General features: G+C 59.2%; 2 protein-coding genes across 11 annotated transcripts in view; both read left to right on the top strand.

Moving 5' to 3' along the window:
• The first annotated feature begins 296 nt into the window (after positions 1 to 296).
• Positions 297 to 21,834, top strand: ATP13A2 (ATPase cation transporting 13A2). 6 transcript variants are annotated; one of them, XM_039697511.1, is made up of 29 exons: positions 297 to 772; positions 3,284 to 3,357; positions 4,208 to 4,375; positions 5,360 to 5,436; positions 6,151 to 6,262; positions 6,348 to 6,430; positions 7,527 to 7,604; positions 8,205 to 8,274; positions 9,080 to 9,214; positions 9,390 to 9,456; positions 10,995 to 11,126; positions 11,672 to 11,827; positions 11,919 to 12,029; positions 12,144 to 12,190; positions 12,277 to 12,465; positions 12,536 to 12,742; positions 12,850 to 12,966; positions 13,048 to 13,204; positions 13,504 to 13,624; positions 13,805 to 13,929; positions 14,600 to 14,760; positions 15,543 to 15,653; positions 16,735 to 16,814; positions 17,694 to 17,846; positions 17,939 to 18,035; positions 18,550 to 18,773; positions 19,435 to 19,586; positions 20,077 to 20,249; positions 20,357 to 21,834. In XM_039697511.1, the coding sequence occupies exons 1-29, from the start codon at positions 331 to 333 to the stop codon at positions 20,525 to 20,527; spliced, it is 3,990 nt and encodes a 1,329-aa protein (XP_039553445.1). In that variant the 5' UTR covers positions 297 to 330; the 3' UTR covers positions 20,528 to 21,834. The 6 variants fall into 6 exon arrangements, with proteins under 6 accessions (XP_039553445.1, XP_039553451.1, XP_039553450.1 ...); XM_039697517.1 differs by having other exon boundaries at positions 5,378 to 5,436; positions 6,154 to 6,262; positions 20,357 to 20,527; XM_039697516.1 differs by having other exon boundaries at positions 5,378 to 5,436; positions 20,357 to 20,527.
• A 242-nt stretch (positions 21,835 to 22,076) lies between these two features.
• Positions 22,077 to 24,254, top strand: part of MFAP2 (microfibril associated protein 2) — a 9,892-nt gene continuing 7,714 nt past the window's right edge. Inside the window, exon 1 of one of the 5 annotated variants that reach the window (XM_039697506.1) lies at positions 22,077 to 22,331. In XM_039697506.1, the coding sequence (XP_039553440.1) occupies positions 22,242 to 22,331 (90 nt within the window). In that variant the 5' untranslated portion in view covers positions 22,077 to 22,241. Of the gene's footprint in view, positions 22,332 to 22,650; positions 22,661 to 23,577; positions 23,653 to 23,915; positions 23,953 to 23,993; positions 24,053 to 24,254 lie in introns of those variants that run through there. The other 4 variants (XM_039697510.1, XM_039697508.1, XM_039697509.1 and 1 more) reach the window with 4 other exon arrangements.

Raw genomic sequence — 24,254 nt, 5'->3', positions numbered from 1 at the left:
ATGGATGGGGGATGGATGGATGGATGGGGGATGGATGGATGGATGGGGGATGGATGGATGGATGGGGGATGGATGGATGGATGGGGGATGGATGGATGGATGGGGGATGGATGGATGGATGGGGGATGGATGGATGGATGGGGGATGGATGGATGGATGGGGGATGGATGGATGGATGGGGGATGGATGGATGGATGGGGGATGGATGGATGGATGGGGGATGGATGGATGGATGGGGGATGGATGGATGGATGGGGGATGGATGGATGGATGGGGGATGGATGGATGGATGGGGGATGGATGGATGGATGGGGGATGGATGGATGATGGATGGATGGATGGATGGACGGACGGACGGTGCTGCCCAGGGACCATCCAGCAGGAGCCATGGGAGCAGCAGGAGGTCTCCAGGCCCCCGTGGGGTTTGTTTGCTTCCTGAAAAGGGCTCGGGAAGGGCCAGGGCTGCCCAGGGAAGCTGATGGAGAAGTCTCTGGGAGCAGCATCCATCTGTTTTGTGTGTCACCTCTGCTGGGGAGGGGGCTGGCTCTCGCATCCAAATCCTGGGACAAGGGCCTGGCATTCCCAGCTGATCCCCAGCCAGGTCTTGGATCCCAATCCCATCCCGGCTTCCAGCTCTGCGCTCCGGAGTCCGGGGGTTCACGCCCCCTGCCAGTGGCTGTGGGAGCATCCAGAGCAGCCTCTTCCCAAATTTCCACCCGAGAGGACAGGACAGGGCCCGGACTCGGAGCCAGGCAGCTGCAGGGAATTCCAGGTGGGATTTTGGCCGTGCACATCCATCATCAGTGCGGGATCTTGGCTCCCGTCTTCCCCGGACCAGCGGGGCCGGTGCGTCCTGACCCCTCTCCGGGATTCCAGCCTCTCCTGGCCCTTATTCTCCTCCTCATCCGTGTTTTTCGGGAGAGGGAAGCAGAGAGCAGAGCTCTGTGCAGGGCTCCGGGGAAATTCCCGGGATCCGGAGGCGGAGAAGGGATATCCAGGAGCCCCCGCGCCGTGTTTGCCGACAAGGAGTGGCCTCGGTGCCGGGACTGCGGCGGCTCCGCTCCGGATCTGCCCGGCCACGGCCGCGGGGATGGCGGCGCTGCCGGTCCCAGCCCGGCCGATCCCATCCTGACCGATCCCACCCTTCCCGATCCCACCCTGACCGATCCCATCCTGACCGATCCCTCCCTTCCCGACCCCACCCTGACCGATCCCACAGTCCCCGGGTGGCTCCGCCGGCGCTCCCGGCAGGATGAGGCGGGGTGAGTCTGTGCCGGGGCTTCTCCTCACCTGCCGAGCTTTGGGAGCAGCCGGGATGGGAGCGGGAGTGGGAGGAATTCCCCGGGACGGGGCTGTGCGGAGCCGCTTGGTTCCTCCCAAGGATTTGTTGCTTTAGGATCGAGGAGAGCCGGGATAGTTCCGTTCAGGAGAGGGGCAGGCCGGGCTTCCCATTGCCCAGAGGCTTGGGGAAGGGAACTGGGCCGGTTTCAGGTTGTTTGGACACTTTTCCACCTCCTGCAGATCGCGGGAAAAGCCCTCGTGCATGACCCTGTCCTTGGCAAGGGCAGCACTGCGGGCGTCCCTGCAGCTGGAATTCCAGCTTTTTGCAGAATTTGAGGCTGGCACTGGGGACAGCTGACCCCTCCCTTCCTTTTCTTGGCTCCTTTGTGTTACTGAACCGTCCCTCAGGCTCATCCCCCAATTCCTCCCCTCCAAATTTATCCCATGGAGCGACACCGGCTGCAGGAGCTGGAGATGGATCCCCTCTCCACCGGGATCACCAAAACCAGGGAATGGTTTTAATGAATGGCTTTCATTCCCTGCAGAGGAGCTTTGGGGTGGACAGGGAGCAGCAGGAATCCAGCCGGGGCGGTTTTTCCAGTGTAAATCCTTGAGCTGGTCTTGGTGCCCTCCTGGAAACCCAACCCCAGCCCAGGCAGGAAATATCCACGTGTTCCAGGAGCAGGAACAGTTCCCAGCTCCGTGCTTGTGCCTCTGCCACGTGTTGCCTCCCCACTGCTGCTCTGAGATCCCAGCCTTGGGAATGCTGTGATCATAATCCATGCTGGATTTAGGGAATGAGCAGGCTCAGTGACTCCTGATCCATCCTGGATTTAGGGAATGAGCAGGCTCAGTGACTCCTGATCCATCCTGGATTTGGGGAATGAGCAGGATTGGTGACTCCTGATCCATGCTGGATTTAGGGAATGAGCAGGCTCGGTGACTCCTGATCCATCCTGGATTTGGGGAATGAGCAGATCGGTGACTCCTGATCCATCCTGGATTTGGGGAATGAGCAGATCGGTGACTCCTGATCCATGCTGGATTTAGGGAACGAGCAGGCTCGGTGACTCCTGATCCATGCTGGATTTAGGGAATGAGCAGGATCGGTGACTGCTGATCCATGCTGGATTTGGGGAATGAGCAGGCTCAGTGATTCCTGATCCATCCTGGATTTAGGGAATGAGCAGGATTGGTGACTCCTGATCCATCCTGGATTTAGGGAACGAGCAGGATCAGCGACTCCTGATCCATCCTGGATTCAGGGAACGAGCAGGATCGGTGACTCCTGATCCATCCTGGATCTGGGGAATGAGCAGGCTCGGTGACTCCTGATCCATGCTGGATTTAGGGAATGAGCAGGATCAGTGACTCCTGATCCATGCTGGATTTAGGGAATGAGCAGTCTCGGTAACTCCTGATCCATGCTGGATTTGGGGAATGAGCAGGATCGGTGACTCCTGATCCATGCTGGATTTGGGGAATGAGTAGGATTGGTGACTCCTGATCCATGCTGGATTTAGGGAATGAGCAGGACCGGTGACTCCTGATCCATGCTGGATTTAGGGAATGAGCAGTTCAGCTTCAGGCACGGAGGGTGATGGTTGAGATCGCACCTGGGGGGATCCCAGGGATGATCCCTGATCCCTGGGCTTTGGGGTGCAGCGGAGCCCGACGGGAATCAGCATGGTTGAAACTGGGAAATGTCGATTTTTTGGCAGCCAGGAGCAAACCCAGGGAGCAAACAAGGAGCAAACGAGCTGGAAAAGTGGCAGGCAGAGCTGGCCTGGCTCCGGCCAACCCTGCTCCCTTCCCGTGCCCGCTGGGCTCCTGGGATAACGCCAGAAATCCCGGGGCTGCTCCGGCGTCGTCCCCGTGACCGTCACGTGCCCGGGAGGATGAGGAGGCAGCGATCCTGGCTGGATGGGCCGGGAGCCACCGCGTCCTCCCGGGGTGAGCAGCCCCTCTGCTGACCCTCTCCGTGTCTCTGGTGGATTTGCAGACAGCAGCCGGCTGCTGGGGGCCCGGCGCCCGGGCTACGGGACGCTGCAGCCGGACACGGACCCGGCCCACATGGTAGGTCTGGCCTGGGGGGTCTCCCACACCATCCCTGGGCTTCCCACGCCCCCAGCTGCTGCTTTTCCAGCCCCTTGGTTTTCCCTGCCCCTTCCCTGGGGCTCGGCCGCGCCGGGATTTTGGGGGTTCGGGATTTAATGGTTGGTAATTGATTTTAGCTGATTTTATGTCTGAGCAGCCGGGTGCAGGTGATTGATTCCTGGTGATTCCTGGTGATTGATCCCCAGTGATTGGTTCCAGTGATTCCTGGTGATTGATCCCCAGTGATCCCCAGTGATTGATTCCCAGTGATCGATTCCCAGTCATTCCGTGATCGAGTCCCAGTGATCCCCAGTGATGCATTCCCAGTGATTGATTCCCAGTCATTCCCAGTGATTGATTCCCAGTGACCAATTCATGGTGATCCCCAGTGGTCCCCAGTGGTTCCCAGTGATCCCCAGTGATTCATTCCCAGTGATCCCCAGTGATGCATTCCCAGTGATTGATTCCCAGTGACCAATTCACGGTGATCCCCAGTGATCCCCAGTATCCCCAGTGGTCCCCAGTGATTCCCAGTGATCCCCAGTGATTCCCAATGGCTCCCAGTGATCCCCAGTGGTTCCCAGTGGTTCCCAGTGATCCCCAGTGGTCCCCAGTATCCCAGTGATCCCCAGTGGTCCCCAGTGATTCCTAGTGGTTCCCAGTGATCCCCAGTGATCCCCAGTGGTCCCCAGTGATCCCCAGTGGTCCCCAGTGATTCCCAGTGGTTCCCAATGGTCCCCAGTGATCCCCAGTGATCCCCAGTGATTCCCAGTGATCCCCAGTGGTCCCCAGTGGTCCCCAGTGTCCCCAGTGGTCCCCTGTCCCGCAGGAGGTGACGGGCTACCAGCGCAGGACGTGGCGGGTGCTGCTGTGCCACGCGGGCTCCGTGCTGAGCGCGGGGCTGCTCCTGCTGCTCTTCCACTGGAAGCCCAGCCTGGAGGTGCAGGCCAAGTGCCAGCCCTGTGCCCTGGGCCAGGCGGACTGGGTCATCATCAGGGTGAGTCCCATGGAGCCTGGGAGCTGGGAGCGGGTCTGGGGGCGCTTCTGGGAAGTCTGGATTGGATTCTGAGGGTCTGGGTGGGATTCTGTGGGTTAGGAGTTGGATTCTGTGGAACTGGGGTGGATTCTGTGGATTGGGAGTTGAATTCTGTGGATCCAGAGTTGGGCTCTGTGGATCCAGGGTTGGATTCTGTGGATCTGGGGTTGGATTCTGTGGATCCGGGGTTGGATTCTGTGGATCCAGGGTTGGATTCTGTGGATTGGGAGATGGTTTCTGTGGATACAGAGTTGGGCTCTGTGGATTTGAGGTTGGATTCTGTGGGTCTGGAGTTGATTCTGTGGATCCAGGCTTGGGCTCTGTGGATCCAGGCTTGGATAGGGTTGGATTCTGTGGATCCAGAATTGGGCTCTGTGGATTTGATATTGGATTCTGTGGATCTGGGGGTGGATTCTGTGGATCCAGGGTTGGATTCTGTGGATTGGGAGATGGTTTCTGTGGATACAGAGTTGGGCTCTGTGGATTTGAGGTTGGATTCTGTGGGTCTGGAGTTGATTCTGTGGATCCAGGCTTGGGCTCTGTGGATCCAGGCTTGGGGTGTGTGAGTCTGGGGTTGGATTCTGTGGACTGGGAGTTAGATTTTGTGGATCTGGGATTGGGCTCTGCCCCAGGTTCCCAAGAGGACCCTGTGAATATTCTCTCTCCTTGTCCTCCTGCCTGTGTCTGATATCTCCTTTCCTCAAGCACCAGATTATTCCAGAAATTTATTACCATTATTATTATAATTCCTAGAATTGTCCCATTCCAGAATCATTATTATTCCTAAAATAACTCCACGTTTCCCCTTCCATCCCAGCCTGATGGTTTGGAATTTCTTTTCATTGTCCCCAGACCTCATCCCCCACTCGGGATGGGTGGCCAGGGCCTTCCTGGGTTCTGGAAGGAGCTGGGAACACTCCAGGCATTCCCAGTTTCCCCTGCCAGCCCATCCCTGTGTTTCAGGACCGTTTTGGGCAGTGCTTCACCACCAAGGTGCTGACGGAGCCGCTGGGCGAGGCCAGGTGAGCCGGGCTCTGTCCCTGCGGGGTCCGAGCCACCCCTGGCTCTGGGGAGGGTGGCTGGGCCTGGATGTCCCTGAGGGAGGGTGGCTGAGCCCAGGTGTCCCTGATGGAGGGGTGGCAGGCCATGGGTGAGCTCCGATGTCCCCGAGGGAGGGTGGCAGGCCATGGGTGAGCTCTGATGTCCCTGAGGGAGGGTGGCAGGCCGGGGCTGAGCCCAGGTGTCCCCAAGGGAGGGTGGCAGGCCATGGCTGGGCCCAGGTGTCCCCTGGCCCTGAGTGAAGTTGACAGGCCAGGGCTGAGCCTGGGCATCCCTGAGGGAGGGTGGCAGGCCATGGCTGGGCCCCGATGTCCCCGAGGGAGGGTGGCAGGCCATGGCTGAGCCCCGATGTCCCCAAGGGAGGGTGGCAGGCAATGGCTGAACCTGGGTGTCCCCGAGGGAGGGTGGCAGGCCATGGCTGGGCCCCGATGTCCCCGAGGGAGGGTGGCAGGCCATGGCTGAGCCCCGATGTCCCCAAGGGAGGGTGGCAGGCCATGGCTGAGCCTGGGCATCCCTGAGGGAGGGTGGCAGGCCATGGCTGGGCCCCGATGTCCCCGAGGGAGGGTGGCAGGCCATGGCTGGGCCCCGATGTCCCCGAGGGAGGGTGGCAGGCCATGGCTGAGCCCTGATGTCCCCGAGGGAGGGTGGCAGGCCATGGCTGAGCCCAGCTCCCCCAGCAGCCTGGAGCAGCACCCCGGGGCCCAGCCGGAGCGCAGGAGCAGCGTGGCCGTGGCAGTGCCGGACGAGGAGGAGAGCCGTGACACCGTGCGGCTGCACGACAAGGACGAGGTGGCACCGGGACCTTCCCCACCCCCAAGGCCTGTCCCTGTCTCTGGACACCCCACTCACGCCTCGTTTCCCTGTCCGTGTCCAGCAGAAGAACCTCCTGAGGTATTACCTGTTCCAGGGAATGCGCTACGTGTGGCTGGAGCGGCGGCAGGCCTTCTGCAGAGTCAGGTACTCCCAGAGACCGCCATTCCTGCTCCCTCAGCTCCCTCAGGATCCTCCTGGGTTCTCCTGGATCCCAGCGTTCCCAGCTCCCTCAGGATCCTCCTGGATCCTGGCATTCCCAGCTCCCTCAGGATCCTCCTGGGTTCTCCTGGATCCTGGCGTTCCCAGCTCCCTCAGGATCCTCCTGGATCCTGGCATTCCCAGCTCCCTCAGGATCCTCCTGGGTTCTCCTGGATCCTGGCATTCCCAGCTCCCTCAGGATCCTCCTGGGTTCTCCTGGATCCTGGCATTCCCAGCTCTCTCAGGATCCTCCTGGATCCTGGCGTTCCCAGCTCCCTCAGCATCCTCCCGCCCCCGGCATTCCCAGCACCTCCCGTCCTTTCGTGCCTTATCGGGTCTCTCTAAAAACATAGGCCAGGCCAAAATAAAGGAATAAAATCACTTGTGTTTTTTGAAGGCCTTCAGGTACATTCTGGGCAGACAAAACCCTCCCTCAGGGGCCGCACCCAAAAATGGACCACAGGGTTTTCACACTTTTATAACTTTGGTTCATTTGCATATTGGGGATTAATCCTCCAATTACAGCTTCAGGTAATGAAGTCATTTACCCCAAGTTTGCTCCCCCAGCTCCCTTTTGTTTAATCTCTCGGGGCCTGAGGCAGTGAGGTGTCCTTGATTGCCAGGCCTGGAGAGGAATTGCTGTGTCTGCCCAAACGGGAGAACAGCAGCTGCCACTGCGTGTGGAGTTCAGAGTTCTGCACTAAAGAACTGCAGGGTCACAAATACACAGAAAATACAAAAGCTCAAACCCTGAGGCATCACCCTCAGCGCTCCTGGGCCTCGGGAGCCATCCCTGGTGCCCTCGGGGTGCTCCCGGGCACGGGGAACCGGCCGGGATGGTTTGGCAGGGCCGGACGCTCCCGGCTCTCAGACTGTGCCCCTTTTGTTGCCTTCCCTTGGCAGCCGTGGGCCGCAGAGAGGCCAAGGAACAGGGCACTCTCCCTTTCCAAAGGGGTGGGTTTGTCCCGAGCCCTTGGCCGTGCTGTTTGTTCCGCCCTTCCCGCTGGGCCTGACTCTCTCCCTGTTGTTCTTTGCTGCCCAGCGTCCTGGACGAGGGCTGGACCTGCGCAGAGCTGCACCTGTGCCGGGCCGGGCTGGAGCAGCAGGAGCACGGCGCCAGGTGGGGGCTGGCAGCCTCCCGGGGCTTTTCCAGGGAGCAGGAAATCCCGGAGCCTCAGACCCCAAACTGCCGGGCGGGATGGAATTCCTGGGATTGGCTTCTCCGCAGAACCCAGCTCCTCGTGGGGGTCTGGGCAGCACGAAGGGCCCTAGGGCTGGAAATGCAGCTTTTCCCAAGGATCAAACCCCTTCCCTCTTTTCCCAAGGATAAAACTCCTTCCCTCTTTTCCCAAGATGAAACTCCTTCCCTCTTTTCCCAAGGACAGAACTACTTCCCTCTTTTCCTAAGGGTGAAATTCCTTCCCTTTCTTTTCCCGATGATCAAATTCTCCTTTCCCAAGGATCAAATTACTTCCCTCTCTTTTCCCAAGGATAAAATTCTCTTTTCCCAAAATTAAAACTCCTTCCCTCTTTTGCCAAGGATGAAATTAGTTCCCTCTTTTCCCAAGGATCAAGCTCCTTCCCTCTCCTTTCCCAAGGTTAAAATTCCTTCTCTTCCCTTTCCCAAGGATAAAACTCCTTCCCTCTCTTTTCCCATGGTTAAAACTCCTTCCCTCTCCTTCCCAAGGATAACATTCCCTCGCTGTCCTTCCCCCCTCAGGAGGAAGATCTACGGCCCCAACCTCATCGAGGTGCCCGTCAAGTCCTATGCCAGGCTCCTGGTGGAGGAGGTGGGTTCCAGGCTGGGCTTCCCAAGTGGATTTTCCCAGGACAGATCCTTCCCCTCCTCCCTGTCCCTCTCTGGAAGTGCTTCCCAGCCCTTGGGAAGGGAAGGGAGGAGAGGATGTGGGGAGAAGACAGAGCTGTGGAGGGGACCCTTCCTGACCCTCTGGGCTCAGACAGGAGCAGCCCCTGGGGGTGGTGGAGGTGCCTGAGGGTCTCAGGAGCAGCATCCCTAGGGAATTCCATGGTGGATGGAGGGTTTGGGGGCTGCCAGCCCCAGGGAAGGGCTGGATTCTCTTCTTCATCCAGGAGCCTGGAAGGCTCACGATGGGCTGGAGGAAGCTTTACTTCCTCCAAGGAGCCTGGAGAAATTTCTCCCACCTGGAAATCCCATACTGGGATGGAGGAAGCTCTGCCCATTTCCAGGAACCTGGAAATTGCACGATAGGATGGAGAAAGCTCTCTCCGCTTCCAGGAGCCTGGAGATTCCATACTGGGCAAGAGGAAGCTCTCCTCATTTCCACAGAACCTGGAAATCCCATACTGGGCAGGGGAAGCTGTCCCCCATTTCCAGGAACCTGGAAATCCCATGATGGGCTGGAGGAGGTTCTCCCACCCTGAGGAACCTGGAAATCCCATGATGGGCTGGGGGAGGTTCTCCCACCCTGAGGAACCTGGAAATCCCATGATGGGCTGGGGGAGGTTCTCCCACCCCAGGAACATGGAAATCCCATGATGGGCTGGAGGAGGTTCTCCCACCGGAGAGGGAGGTCTCCCAGTGAGTTCCCAGACCTGTTTTTCTCCTTGTTGCAGGTTCTCAACCCCTTCTACCTGTTCCAAGTGCTCAGCATGGTGCTGTGGGTGTGTGATGCCTATTACTACTACGCCGCCTGCATCTTCCTCATCTCCACCTTCTCGCTGGGGCTGTCGCTCTACGAGACGCGCAAGGTGGGTGGGGGCAGCTCCTCTGGGGCCACAGCCCCGCGGAACAGCCCCGCTCCGGGTGGGGACAGCCCTCTCCCAGGTCTCCCTGTCCTCTGTCCCTGCTTCCGAGCCCCCCAGGCTGTTTTTAGGGATGGTTTCCCGTGTTTTGGGTGGGTTCTGATCTCTGCCTCCCTCCCAGCAAAGCACCACGCTGCGGAACATGGCCAGGATGTCCATGGGGGTCCGGGTCCGGCGGCCCGGAGGAGGTGAGAGGGAGGATTTTTGGGATGGTGGTTGGGACAATGTGTCCTTTGGGATCCTGGTTTTGCCCCAAAGTAGTGTTGGGATAGGTGGGAGTGATGTTGGGATGCACTGGAATAATGTTATTGTACATGGGAATAATTTATGAGACACCAGAGTAATGTTGGGATGTGTGGGAATAGTGTTGGGATACATGGGAATAACGTTGGGATACACAGGAATAATGCTGGGATACACAGGAATAATGTTGAGATATATGGGAATAATGTTGGGATACATAGGGATTACCTTATGGTATATGGGAATAATGTTATTATACATGGGAATAATGTTATGAAGCACCAGAGTAATGTTGGGATGTGTGGGAATAGTATTGGGATACACACGAATAATGTTGTGATACCTGGGAATAATGTTATTATGCATGGGAATAATGTTATGAGACACCAGAATAATGTTGGGATGTGTGGGAATAATGTTGGGATACATGGCAATAACAATATATGGGAATAATTTTATAAGATAGAAATTATGTTGGGATACATGGGAATAACAATATGATATATGGGAATAACGTTATTATATGTGGGAGTAATGTTGGGATACACGGGAATAATCTTATGAGGCACAGGAATAATTTTGGGGTCCAATGAGTAAAAGATGCCTCTGCCCAAATGCAGACAAGACCATATTCCAAAGTCAATATGGATTTAATTTAACAGGGGATTTCAGGGGAAGAGAGAGAGAAATTGATTACAAGGATAATCCCCCCATGAATCCCTGCCCTGTCACCAGCCCTTTTCCTCCTGCTTTTCCCAGTGCTGGGAACCCCTGGGGTTCCTCTGGTGGTTCCATTTGTCACACAGCCCGAATCTTGGCTGTCCACTGGTGTTTGTGCCATTCCCGGTGCTCAGGATGGTTGGGAATTACGGTCTGGATTAGCTCTCCTGAGGTCTGGCACCTCCCTACTGGGAATTCTGGTCTGGATCAGCTCTCCCCAGGCCTGGATCTCAATTTTCCATCTCCAGGGGATTAACCCCTTCCTATTCGCTGCCTTATCCCATGGAGATTCCTTCCCTGGTGCCCCCCATTCCCCAAGCCCTGAGCAGGTTCTCCAGGTGCCTGGAGATGAGTTCCGCCATTCCCCAATCCCTGAGGGGATTCTCCAGGTGTCTGGAGATGAGTGTGACCCCATTCCCCAATTCCTAAGGGGGTTCTCCAGGAGTCTGGAGATGAGTGTGACCCCATTCCCCAATTCCTAAGGGGGTTCTCCAGGAGTCTGGAGATGAGTGTGACCCCATTCCCCAATCCCTGAGCGGGTTCTCCAAGTGTCAGGAGATGAGTGCCCCATTCCCCAATCCCTGAGCGGGTTCTCCAGGTGTCTGGAAATGAGTGCCCTGTTCCCCAAGCCCTAAGGGGGGGTTTTCCAGGTGTCAGGAGATGAGTAGATGAGTGCCCCATACCCCAGTCCCTGAGCGGGTTCTCCAGGTGTCAGGAGATCAGTTCCCTCATTCCCCAGGCCCTGAGCAGGGTTGTTTTCCAGAGGAGCTGGTGGTCAGCTCAGCAGAGCTGGTGCCTGGGGACTGCATCCGGCTGCCGGCGGCCGGGGCGCTGCTGCCGTGCGACGCCACGCTGCTGACGGGCGAGTGCATGGTCAACGAGAGCCTGCTGACCGGTGAGAGCCCTTCCCGCACTGGGCTGCCTGCCTGGAGCAGAGGCCAGGCAGGGGTTAAGGGGATAAAGTGGGTATTCATTGAAGGTCTTCCATGGATACACCTTGGGCAGTCAGGAGCTTCCAAGGCTACACCCAAAATGGACAATGGGCACGGGTTTTTCAGACAATTATAAATTTTGAACCCCATTTACATATCAGGGGTTAATGCTCCAATTACAGCTTCAGGTAATGAAGTCATTTACCCCCAGTTTGCTGCCCCCAACTCATTTTGTTTATACTTTTCGAGGCCTGAGGCTGGAGGGTGTCCTTGAGTTCCAGGTCCAGAGGAATTGTTGTGTCTGACCAGAAGGTGAGAGCAGCAGCTGACAGAACAGGCTGTGGAGTTTAGAGTTAGGCACTAATGCAGCACAGGAGCTGAAAAATACAAAAGCTAAAATCCTAGGCATCACATTCCCATGGGATTCAGTCAGAGCCGCCTTCCCACCCCGGCCTGCTGGCCCCTGACCCCCTGGGGTGACAGTCCCCCTCTGGAATGTTCTGGGCAGGGGAGAGCGTGCCGGTGATGAAGACGCCGCTGCCGGCGGGCGGAGCCGCGTACTGCCCCGAGGAGCACCGGCGGCACACGCTGTTCTGCGGGACACAGGTCATCCAGGCCAAGGCCTACGTGGGCGGGGAGGTGCTGGCCGTGGTCACCCGCACAGGTGAGGGCGTGGGGGATAATCCAGGATGAGTCCTGGGATGAATCCGTGCCCTTGGGAGCGGTGCCATGGTGACCTCCTGCCTGTGCCACAGGGTTCTGCACAGCCAAGGGGGACCTCATCAGCTCCATCCTCTACCCCAAACCCGTGAGCTTCAAGTTCTACAAGGATGCTGTGAAGTTTGTGCTGTTCCTCGCCGTCCTGGGTAGGTCTGGGCCTGGAGGCACATCCTGGAGCAGCCAGATTCCTTGGAATGGAATTCCATTCCAGCTCCCTGCTGTGCCCTGCTTTGTAACCGAGCCCCTTCTCCCCCGCACAGCTCTCATCGGCACCTTGTACAGCATCCTCATCCTGGTTAGGAACCAGGTAGGGCTGGAGGAGCGAGCGGGAGAGCCCGCAGGGATCCATCCGGGGAGGGATGCCCACCCCTGTTCCTCCTCCTCCCCTCCCAGGTCCCCGTGGGACAAATCATCATCCGTGCCCTGGACCTGGTCACCGTCATCGTGCCGCCAGCGCTGCCGGCCGCCATGACCGTGGGCACCATCTACGCCCAGAACCGGCTGAAGAAACAGGGAATCTTCTGCATCAGCCCCCCGCGGATCAACCTGTGCGGGAAGATCCGCCTGGTGTGCTTCGACAAGGTGAGGCGGGCCGGGCGGGCGGGCCGGGCGGGCGCCGGGGCTGCCCGTGCCCACCGCGCTGTGCCCGCAGACCGGGACGCTGACCCACGAGGGGCTGGACGTGTGGGGCGTGGTGCCCCTGGAGCAGCAGCGCTTCCTGCCCATCGTGCACGAGCCCCGCTGCCTGCCCGCCGGCGCCCTGCTCTACGCCCTGGCCTCCTGCCACGCCGTGTCACCGCTGCGGGGACAGCTCGTCGGGGACCCCGTGGACATCAAAATGCTGGAATCCACCGGCTGGGTGAGGCGGGAGCTGCGGGGCTGGAGAGGGGGGCGTTGGGAATCTCAGCGGTTCTGGGCCCTCTGTGGGTAGAGGAGCTCGGCAGGGTTTTGCCCTCTCGGTTTCAGCGCCTGGAGATGATGGAGGAGGAGGAGGAAGGGGAGCTCCCTGCGTTCCAGCAGTTTGAGATGAAGGTCTTGGCCGTGGTGAAACCTCCGCCGGAGGAGGAGCAGCCTCGGGACAGGGTAACCCCATGGAACAGCTCCCCACCCTCCTGCCTCCTGGAGGAATTCCTGTCCGGCCCTCATCTCACCTGCTTTCCACAGAGGCACCAGGCCCCCCTGGGGATCCTGCGGCGTTTCCCGTTCTCCTCCTCCCTCCAGAGGATGAGCGTCCTGGTCAAGCTGCCAGGGGAGGCCTCAGCCCACGCCTACGTCAAGGGTGCCCCTGAGATGGTGGCCAGTCTGTGCAGGAAGGAAACTGGTTGGTACTGGGAGGTGGGCTCACCCCCAAACCCGCTGGCTGCATCCCTGAGGCTCATCCCCCAGGGAATGATCCTCAGGAACACTGAGGCAGCTCCCAAAGGCTTTGGGGTGGCTCCAGCCACAGGAGGGAAAGGAAACAGGGGCCAGAAGATGGAAATGGGGTTGGGGGCTTCTTCCAGCCCAGTATGGGATCCTCCCCCTGAGGAGCAGCTCTCATAAGCACCCAAACCCCAGAGCTCCGTGTCCCCTCCCGGAGCCGGGGTCCCCTCAGGAGCTGTCCTGGCCTCGCTTTTCCAGTGCCCCCAGATTTCTCCCAGATGCTCCGGCACTACACCACCGACGGCTTCCGGGTCCTGGCTCTGGCCTGCAAAGCCCTGGGCACGGTGGCCACCTTCGAGGAGGCCCTGCAGCTTCCCAGGTTGGTGCCAGTGCTCCCTCTCTCCACCTCCTCACTCACTTCTTCACCCTGCAGGGAATTCATCCCTAATCCATACGGAGGGAATCTCTGGCTGGTTCCCAGATGGATTTTAGCTGCTCACACCCCTTGATGCTCTCTGCTGGTTTTGGAGGTGATGAAAGGCTCCTTGTCTCCCACCAGGGACTCCGTGGAGAGCAGCCTGAACTTCCTGGGGTTCCTGGTCATGAAGAACGTCCTGAAGCCGGAGTCTGCCCCGGTGATCCAGCTGCTGAGGAGCGCCAACATCCGCCCTGTCATGGTGACAGGTGACCCTGGGAGGGACCAGCACACGGGGCTCGGGGAGGGACAGCACACAGACAGTCCTGGAGGCGTGCAGGGCACACAGACAGTCCTGGGCAGGGGGAGAGGGCTTTCCCACCAGCAACCCCACTCCAGGAACCCCACCTCAGGAATCCCACCCCAGGAATCCCACCAGGAACCCCACCCCAGGAACCCTACTCCGGAAATCCCTCCAGGAACCCCACCAGGGATCCCACCAGGAAGCCCAGCATGACCCCAGCAGGAATCCGTGCCTGAAGCAGCTGTGGAGGCACTATGAGGATTCCTGGGTCCAGGCTCTGTGCATCCCTGCCCTCGGGATGCACGGTCCACAGTGGGGATCAGATGTGTTTTGGGTGGAAGAACTCATTGTTCTGCTGTCCATCCCCTAAATATTGCTGTGTTTGAAATCCCAAATTTCTTGCCTAATGCAGGGGGTGTAGGGACACCTCTGGGTGTTTTCCAGCCAGGAGAACAGGGGCTGAACCCACATTTCTTTGGGGCAGGGCAGGCAGGAGGTTTTGGAGGAAAGAAGAGGGAAGCAAAGCCACCACGTGGCTGCAGTGGCCAGGAGAGGGGACACGGCAGCTTGGAGCTGCTCCTCTTGGCCTGGACATCCCAAAACCTCCTTGCTGATGGCCCACGTGTCCCTGGCAGGGGACAACATGCTGACAGCCATGAACGTGGCGCGGGGGTGCCGCATGGTGGAGCCCAGGGAGGGCGTGATCTTCGTCACGGCCTCGCCGCCCGGCCACGACAAACCCGCCGCCCTCAAGTTCGTCCTGGCCGAGCACTCCCAGGGCGAGGAGCAGCCCCAGGTGAGAGCCCAGGACACCTTTTGGGAGCCCAAACTGCCCAGGCACCCTGCAGGGCTCGGTTTTTCATGCAATCACAGTATTCCAGCATGGTTTGGCTTGGAGGGACCTTAGAGCTCATCCCATCCCACGGGCATGGACACTTTCCATCCTCTCAGGGTGCTCCAAGCCCTGTCCAGCCTGGCCTTGGACACTTCCAGGGATCCAGGGCAGCCACAGCTGCTCTGAGCACCCTGTGCCAGGGTCTCCCCACCATCACAGGGAGGAATTTCTTCCCAGTATCTAAGAAATGGAATCCCTCAAATCCAGTTTTCTCCGCAGTCCTGGGAATCCCGTAATCCCAGAATGGGTTGTGTTGGAAGGGACCTTAAAGCTCATCCCATTCCATGAGCAGGGACACCTTCCACTATGCCAGGGTGCTCCAGCCTGGCCCTGAGCCCTCCCAGAGATGGGAAGGGATTTTCCAGCATCCTTGGAGGCAATTAAGGCTGTGATCCTGCTCCTCATAAAGCCATCCTTCAGGAGAGGTTCAGCTGCTCCTGCCTTTCCCTGGAGCACATCCAGGGATCCAGGCTGGAATGGCAGCTCCAAACATCTCCCCATGGGTGCTGCCAGATCCTGCTGCAGGCTTGGCTTGGATGCCGAGGTCAGCCCAGCCCTGCACCCCAGACAGCCCCACTGGGAACTGGGATTTTGGGAGCCACTCCTGCTGCTCCAGGCAGGTCCTGGCTCGGCCCGGGGGCCCCGCAGGGGTTGGGGCTGGAGCTGGAGCTGTTTCCTGGCAGGGCCTGCAGCAGCAGGATGGCTCCTCCCTCCCACCCCGGCACTGCCACTTCGCCCTCAACGGGAAATCCTTCCAGGTGGTCTGCGAGCACTTCTCCGAGCTGCTGCCCCGGGTGAGTCAGGCAGGAGCCCCTGGGGGCCTTGGGGAGCCCTCCAGTGCCACGGGGAACCCTCCAGTGCCTTGGGGAACCCTCCAGTGCCTTGGGGAGCCCTCCAGTGCCACGGGGAGCCCTCCAGTGCCACGGGGAACCCTCCGGTGCCACAGGGAACCCTCCGGTGCTCTGGGAACCTTCCAGTGCCTTGGGGAACCTTCCAGTGGGCTGGGAACCTTCCAGTGCCACTGGGAACCTTGTTCACTGCTGGACATTCCCAGTTCCCTACTGGACATTCCCAGTGCCCAGCTGGACATTCCCAGTTCCCTGCTTGCTGGACATTCCCAGTGCCCAGCTGGACATTCCCAGTTCCCTGATGGACATCCCCAGTGCCCAGCTTGGCATTCCCAGTTCCCTACTGGACATTCCCAGTTCCCTGATGGATATTCCCAGTGCCCAGCTGGGCATTCCCAGTTCCCTGATGGACATTCCCAGTGCCCAGCTGGACATTCCCAGTTCCCTGATGGATATTCCCAGTGCCCAGCTGGGCATTCCCAGTTCCCTGATGGACATTCCCAGTGCCCAGCTGGGCATTCCCAGTGCCCTGATGGACATCCCCAGTGCCCAGCTTGGCAAGTTCCACGTGGAACCGTCCAGTGCCTTTGGGAACCCTCCAGTGCCTTGGGGAGCCCTCCAGTGCCACAGGGAACCCTCCAGTGCTCTGGGAACCCTCCAGTGCCACAGGGAACCCTCCAGTGCCACAGGGAACCCTCCAGTGCCACGGGGAACCCTCCAGTGCTTTGGGGAACCTTCCAGTGCTCTGGGAGCCTTCCAGTGGGCTGGGAACTTTCCAGTGCCACTGGGAACCTTGTTCACTGCTGGACATTCCCAGTTCCCTGATGGATATTCCCAGGGCCCAGCTGGGCATTCCCGGTTCCCTGACGGACATTCCCAGTGCCCAGCTGGACATTCCCAGTTCCCTGATGGATATTCCCAGTGCCCAGCTGGGCATTCCCAGTTCCCTGATGGACATTCCCAGTGCCCAGCTGGACATTCCCAGTTCCCTGCCCCCAGGAACACTGATGGATCCTCCCGTTGGCAGATCCTGCTCCGGGCCACCGTGTTTGCCCGCATGCTGCCCGAGCAGAAGACCCAGCTGGTGTGCAGCCTGCAGGAGCTCAAGTAAGGGCCAGGGGCTGGATCCCAGGGGATGGATCCCAGGGGCTGGATCCTGGAATTATGGGATGCACGGTGTTGGGAGGCCCCTCAAACATCACCTGGTGGCACCAGTGCCATGGGCAGGGACACTTCCACCAGGTCCAGCCTGGAACAGGGCATCCACAGGTTCTCTGGGCTGAGCCAAGGCTTTTCCCATTCCCTGAGGGATGTGGGCTCCTTTTCCCCGTTCCCTAAGGAATGTGGCAACCCTTTCCTCATTCCCTGGGGAACATGGGCTCCCTTTCCCCGTTCCCTGAGGAATATGGGGTCCCTTTCCCACTCTCTGAGGAATGTGGGCTCCCTTTCCTGTATTCCCCAATGAATGTGGGCTCCTTTTCCCCTTCCCTGATGAATGTAGGCTCCCTTTCCCTGAGGAATGTGGGCTCCCTTTCCCATTCCCTGAGGAATGTGGGCTTCCTTTCCCATTCCCTGATGAATGTGGGCTCCCTTTCCTGTATTCCCCAATGAATGTGGGCTCCTTTTCCCCTTCCCTGATGAATGTAGGCTCCCTTTCCCTGATGAATGTGGGCTCCCTTTCCCATTCCCTGAGGAATGTGGGCTTCCTTTCCCATTCCCCGATGAATGTGGGCTCCCTTTCCCATTCCCCGATGAATGTGGGCTTCCTTCCCATTCCCTGATGAATGTGGGCTCCCTTTCTCATTCCCTGAGGAACGTGGGCTCCCTTTCCCATTCCCTGAGGAATGTGAGCTCCCTTTCCCATTCCCTGAGGAATGTGGGCTCCCTTTCCCATTCCCTGAGGAATGTGGGCTCCCTTTCCCATTCCCTGAGGAATGTGAGCTCCCTTTCCCATTCCCTGAGGAATGTGGGCTCCCTTTTCCGCAGCTACTGCGTGGGGATGTGCGGGGACGGTGCCAACGACTGCGGGGCGCTGCGGGCGGCCGACGTCGGCATCTCCCTGTCCGAGGCCGAGGCGTCGGTGGCCTCGCCCTTCACCTCCCGTGTGGCCACCATCGAGTGCGTGCCCAGGGTCATCCGGTGAGTGGGGGAATCCTGGGAATGCGGGAGAATCCGGTGAGTGCCGCAGATCCCTCCCGGTGACACTGTGTCCCCCCTGTGTCCCCCCCCAGGGAGGGCCGGTGCTCCTTGGTCACCTCCTTCGGGGTCTTCAAGTACATGGCCCTGTACAGCCTGGTCCAGTTCGTGTCCGTGCTCCTGCTCTACACTGTGAGTCCCACCCCAAATCCTGCTTTCTTCAGAATTCCTGGGGCACCGATGCCTTATGGGGCTGCATAAAAACAGAGGCCAGGCCAAAGTAAGGGAATAAAAAGTGGGTGTATTTACTGAAGGGCCTTCAGGTACATCTCAGGCAGACAAAGCCCCCCAGGGGCTGCACCCAGAAATGAACTGCAGGTCATGGGTTTTCACACTTATATAACTTTGATCCATTTGCATATTGGGGGTCAATCCTCCAAGTACAGCTTCAGGTAATTAAGTAATTTATCCCAAGTTTACTCCCCCAGCTCCCTTTTGTTTAATCTCTCAGGGCCTGAGGCAGTGAGGTGTCCTTGATTGCCAGGCCTGGAGAGGAATTGCTGTGTCTGCCCAAAACGGGAGAACAGCAGCTGCCACTGCGTGTGGAGCTCAGAGTTCTGCACTAAAGAACTTCAGGATCACAAATACATGGAAAATACAAAAGCTCAGACCCTGGGTCTGAGCCTGTCCCTTCCCTTCTGCGCAGATCAACACCAACCTGAGTGATTTCCAGTTCCTGTTCTTCGACCTGGTGATCACCACCACGGTGGCCGTGCTGATGGGGCGCACGGGGCCGGCGCCGGCGCTGGGCGTGCGGCGGCCGCAGGGGGCCCTGATCAGCGGGCTGGTGCTGGGCAGCCTCCTGCTGCAGACAGCCCTGCTCATCACCGTGCAGGTCCTCAGCTACTTCATCACCATCTCACAGAGCTGGTGAGGGCCCCAAATCCGGGAATTGTGGGATTCAGTGTTGGAAAAGGTCATTGAGTCCAACTGCCAGCCCCTGTTTGCCACTAAGCCCCAAGTGCCAGGGCCATGGGGTTTTTGGACACTTCCAGGGATGGTGATCCCACCCTCCCCTGGACAGGCTGTTCCAGTGCTTTGCAGCCCTTCCCATGAGGAAGTCTTTCCCAATATCCCACCTGAACTTGCCCTGGCTTCCTGAGGGTTGGTGATGGGGACAGCACCGAGGTTGTGGCAGAGCCCAGGGTTTGTTCTGGGATTTGGGATCTGGCAGCAGACAGGGAACCATGGAATGCCCTCAGCTGGAAGGGATCATCCAGTCAAACCCCTGGCCCTGCCCAGACACCTCAACAATCCCAGCCTGTCCAGACACTCTTGGAGCTCTGGCAGCCCCGGGGCCAGGACCATTCCCTGGGGAGCCTGGGCAGTGCCCAGCACCCTCTGGGGAAGAGCCTTTCCTGATCTCCAACCCAAACCCCCCTGGCCCAGCTCCCATTCCCAAGGGATCTATCGCTGCTCCCAAAGCAGAGGTTGGAGCTGCCCCTGCTCCTCCCAAAGTTGTAACTGCTGGAGAACAAGGGGTGGTGTCCAGCCCCCCTTGGCCTCTCTGCTGACCCTGCCCCTGGCCCAGGTACGTGCCCCTGAACAGCACGGTGACAGCGCCCCAGAACCTGCCCAACTACGAGAACACCGTCCTGTTCTGCGTCACCGGCTTCCAGTACCTCATCCTGGCCGTGGCCATGTCCAAGGGCTACCCCTTCCGGGAGCCGCTCTACACCAACGGTGAGGACACGCGACAGCAGGGGAGCACCCACGGGACACGCAGGGGACATCCATGGGACACTCACTGGGACACCCATGGGACACCCACGGGGGCATCCACAGGGACATCCATGAGGACACCCATGGGGACACCCATGGGACACTCACAGGGGCACCCACAGGGCACCCATGGGGACACCTATGGGGACACGAAGAGCCACTCGGGACACGCAGGGGACATCCATGGGACACTCACTGGGACACCCATGGGACACCCACGGGGGCATCCACAGGGACATCCATGAGGACACCCATGGGGACACCCATGGGACACTCACAGGGGCACCCACAGGGCACCCATGGGGACACCTATGGGGCACTCACAGGACACCCACAGGGCACCCATGGGACACTCAGGACACCCACGGGACACTCACAGGACACCCATGGGGACACGAAGAGCCACCGGCCCTCCCTCCCCTGCCCCTCACCCCACCCCTCTCGCCCCCAGTGCTCTTCCTGCTCGTCCTCATCCTGCTCTTCGGCCTGATGATCTGGCTGACCCTGTACCCGCTGGGCTTCCCCAAGTCCCTGCTGAAGCTCCAGCGCATCGAGGATTTCAATTTCAAGCTGCTGCTCTTGGGCATCGCCGCCCTCAATTTCTTCGCTGCCTTCGTGCTGGAGGTGGGTCGGGGGGGCTTTGGGATGGGGCATCCCCCTGGAGTGTCCCCAGGTGGGCACGGGGCTCTCCTGTCCCCCTCAACCCCATTTCCCTCCTGCTCTGACCCCAGACCGCCTTGGATCACGGCTTGCTCGGCTGCTTCCGAAGGCTGCGCCGGAAAAAAGCCTCCAAGAAGCTTTTCAAGAGACTGGAGAAGGAGCTGAGCCAGCAGCAGCCCGCCTGGCCACCCCTGGACCAGCCCCTGTTTGCCACACCCAGGATGTCCCTGGCCGTGAGATAGCAGTGCCAGCCATGCCTCTGCCCCTGCCCTTGGACATTTCCTTAATTTATTTATCCCGGAAAAAGCAGGGATGTGGCAGGTGGGATCCCTCAGCATTGCAGATGGGAATCCCATGGCCACAGTGATCCCGTGGGCACACTGATCCCATGGCCACAATGAGTCCATGGCCACACTGATTCCCTGGCCATACTGATCTCTGATCCCATGGCCCACTGATCCCTTGGCCCACTGATCTCTTGGCCATGCTGATCTCATGGCCACACTGATCCCTTGGCCATGCTGATCTCATGGCCATGCTGATCCCATGGCCACCCTGATCCCATGACCACCCTAATCCCATGGCCATGTTGATCCCACAGCCACGCTGATCCCACAGCCACACTGATGCCATGGCCATGGTGATCCCATGGCCATGGTGGTCACATGGCCACAATGATCCCTTGGCCACACAGATCCCTTAGCCATGCTGAGCCCATGGCCACCCTGATCCCATGACCACCCTAATCCCATGGCCACACTGATCCCACGGCCACGCTGATCCCACAGCCACGCTGAGCCCATGGCCATGCTGATCCCTTGGGCACACTGATCCCATGGCCACACTGATCCCATGGCCACACTGAGCCCGCAGCCATGCTGATCCCATGTCCATAGTGATCACATGGTCACACTGAGCCCGTGGCCACACTGATCCTGTGGCCATGCTGATCCCATGGCCACCCTGATCCCATGGCCATGCTGATCCCATGGCCATGCTGATCCCATGGCTATGCTGATCCCATGGCCACCCTGATCCCATGGCCACCCTGATCCCATGGCCATGCTGATCCCATGGCTGCAGCCCAGAGGAGCAGGAGGTGGAGGAGGAATGGACAAGAAAATCCAGAGGAGGAGGAGGATCCAGCATGGCTCTTCCTGCAGGATTCCCCCACTCCCACACTGGCCACCAGGGCCACTTGGGCCTCTCATGGCCTGCCCAGGCTGCCAGGAAGGAGGTCCCTGATGTCCCCAGTGCCCCAGCTGTGTCACTGTGAAGCCCCAGTCCCCTCTAGATGTGTAGGGAGTTTACAGTCCCCGTTCCCAGCTTGCCGAGGCTGCTGCTCCATCCCCAGCACCTGGGCCCCTTCTGCGCTTGGAATGCTCGGGCAGAGCACCTCTGCTTGGGGATGGGACCTCTGTAGCATTACAGACCCCACAAATTCTCTATTTTTTAACTCTTCCCCGTCGGGAAGGCAACGGCGCCGCTCGCGGGCTCCAGACGGGGCTGTCACGGGTCTTGTCCAATAAATTAACACTTATTTTCTTGGCTGCTGGTCCGTGCTGCCCGCTGGGGGTGGATTTGGGATGGCACGGGTGAGTATCCGTGGAGCAGGAGGAGGTTTCGGGGTCACCTCGTTCCCAGGCAGGCTGGGAAACGCTCAATGCTCGAAAGCAGGGCCTGGAGCCAGGGATGACACCGCTGGGATTCCTGCAGCCCAAACTGGGCTGAACAACCTCTCTCCAGCTGGAATTTCCTAGAAAATAACAATAATCGCTGGAGAAGCCCAGGTGTCCTGGCTGAGACTCCGAAACCTCGCTCCTTCCACCGAGGAGCAGCCGGCGCCGCATCCCGCAGGGAAGGAGCAGCTCCCGGAGGGTCTGGGAGAAAAACCCTCCCGGGGTTTTCCAGCTGCCTCCCAGGATCCCGGGCTGCTTCCTGCAGGGCTTCGCTTCCATGGAAAAATCTGAACCCCCTCCGAGCGCCGGCGGCGCCTCTCCGCCCTGGGGAGCTGGGATTAGCTCAGGAAATGAGGCACAAGCAGAGGTAAGAGGTTTCCTGCAGGCCCGGCCAAGGCTGCGGTTGTTAACCCAGGCTTCCCGAGCCTGGAAACGCTCCCCGCTGCAGCCCTCGCAGCTCTGCTCGTCCCTGGCGGCATCCGAAGCGGAGGCACCGGGAGCCGCTTCCCTCGGGATTTCCGAGCGCCCCGGGCTGTTTGGCTTGGATGGGCCGGGAGGGTGTTCCCAGCCCCGGGGGATGGCAAACTTCATTTAATCATTGACAGGCAGCTCCTGCCCCCGGATGGAGCTGAACAGGGCCGGGATGAGGATAATGCTGCGGCTGGGGGCGGCAGGAGCTCGGTGGGAGCAGCTGAGGTGGTTTTGGGGTCCTTTGGGTGGTTTTAGCCATCCTTCAGCCTGGAAATTGTGGTGTTTTGGGGTCCTTTGGGTGGTTTTACCCATCCTTCAGCCTGGAAATTGAGGTGTTTTGGGGTCCTTTTTGGGGTTTTACCCATTCCTCAGCCTGGAAATTGAGGTGGTTTTGATGTCCTTTGGGTGGTTTTACCCATTTCTCAGCCTGGAAATTGTGGTGTTTTGGGGTCCTTTGGGTGGTTTTACCCATTCCTCAGCCTGGAAATTGAGGTGGTTTTGATGTCCTTTGGGTGGTTTTACCCATTTCTCAGCCTGGAAATTGAGGTTGTTTTGGGGTCCTTTTTGGGGTTTTACCCATTCCTCAACCTGGCAGCTGAGGCGTTTTGGGATTTTTTGGGTGGTTTTATCCATCATTCAGCATGGAAAACCAGAGAGGAGATGAGACCACCTTCCAGCCCCATCTGCCTCTCATCTTGCTCTGAAAATCCCTTTTTTCCTGCATTTTGCAGCTCTCAGAGCCTGGCCTGGTGCACAACCCAGCGTGGGCTGCTGGGAATCCAATCCCACGGGAGAAAATCTCCTCTGCTCCCCCCCATTCCCGTCTCCAGAGACCTCCCCCCTCCACCCCAGCGCCCTCCCTCCGCTCCTTTGGGGTTTTCACCCCAAACCTGCAGAATTCACCCCCAGCTCTGGCTCTGTGTCCCTCGGGGGTTTCGGGATCATCCCGATCCCGGCGGGATCCTCCTCCAGGAGGGGGGAAAGGGGCCCCACGCCGGCACCGGGGGCAGCAGAGCCTCCGGCAGCCCCGGCCTGGCTGGGGACAGCGGGGTTTGGGTGATTTTTGGGTCCTTTTCCCGCCCTGTCCCGGGATAAATCCCGCGTGGCTGCAGCATCCTCGCTGCTGGGGGGGGATCGGAATCCACCCCTGGATCGGGAGGGGTGCTGTGATCCCAGATTTTGGGGGTGCAGTGATTTTTTTCTCAAGAGCTGACGAGGTAGGAGAAAAATCCCCGGAGCTGCTCCTTCCACCCCTCCCTCCCTGCAGCCCCACAAACCCCGCGCGGGTCCTCCCCCTCCTCGCTTTTCCACGGGTTTAAAACTCATCCCGCTTGAAAAAAAACCCCAAAACCAACAATGCACCCCGTCCCCGGCGCCCCGGCAGCGGCGCGTTCTCACGGACGGCGATTTGGGGTTGTTTGTGGGTTTTCCCGGCTTTCCCCTCCCAGGCGGCGCGGGAGGAGGAAGGGGCCGGCTCAGGTGTGGCTTTAGGACCCAGCGGATCCCCCGTGCTGGAGGTAGGAGGTTTTTTGGGTTTTTTTTGTTTTTTCTGACTCTCATTTCAAGAGTTTTGGGGAAGCAGAGAGAGGAGACCGAGGGCAGAGCCGGCACTCACTGGTAAGGACCAGGCGAGGGGAACCCCCCCAGTTCCCAGGAATTCCCGGGGACCCCCCGAGCAGCAAACGGGGCTGAACCCCCATTTTGGGGACTTTGTGAAATCGCCTTAAAACTCCATCGGTTAAGAGCTTGGAAAAGTTGTTTTCAGCTTTTGAACCTCACAAAGCCAAATCCCCGTGATTTTTGGGGTGCTGAAGGCCCC

Source organism: Passer montanus, unplaced genomic scaffold (assembly GCF_014805655.1).
Source record: "Passer montanus isolate IOZ18808 unplaced genomic scaffold, ASM1480565v1 scaffold118, whole genome shotgun sequence".
NCBI lineage: Eukaryota > Metazoa > Chordata > Aves > Passeriformes > Passeridae > Passer > Passer montanus.
Note: the sequence above shows the minus strand (reverse complement) of the source record. Positions and strands in the feature narration are given on the sequence as shown.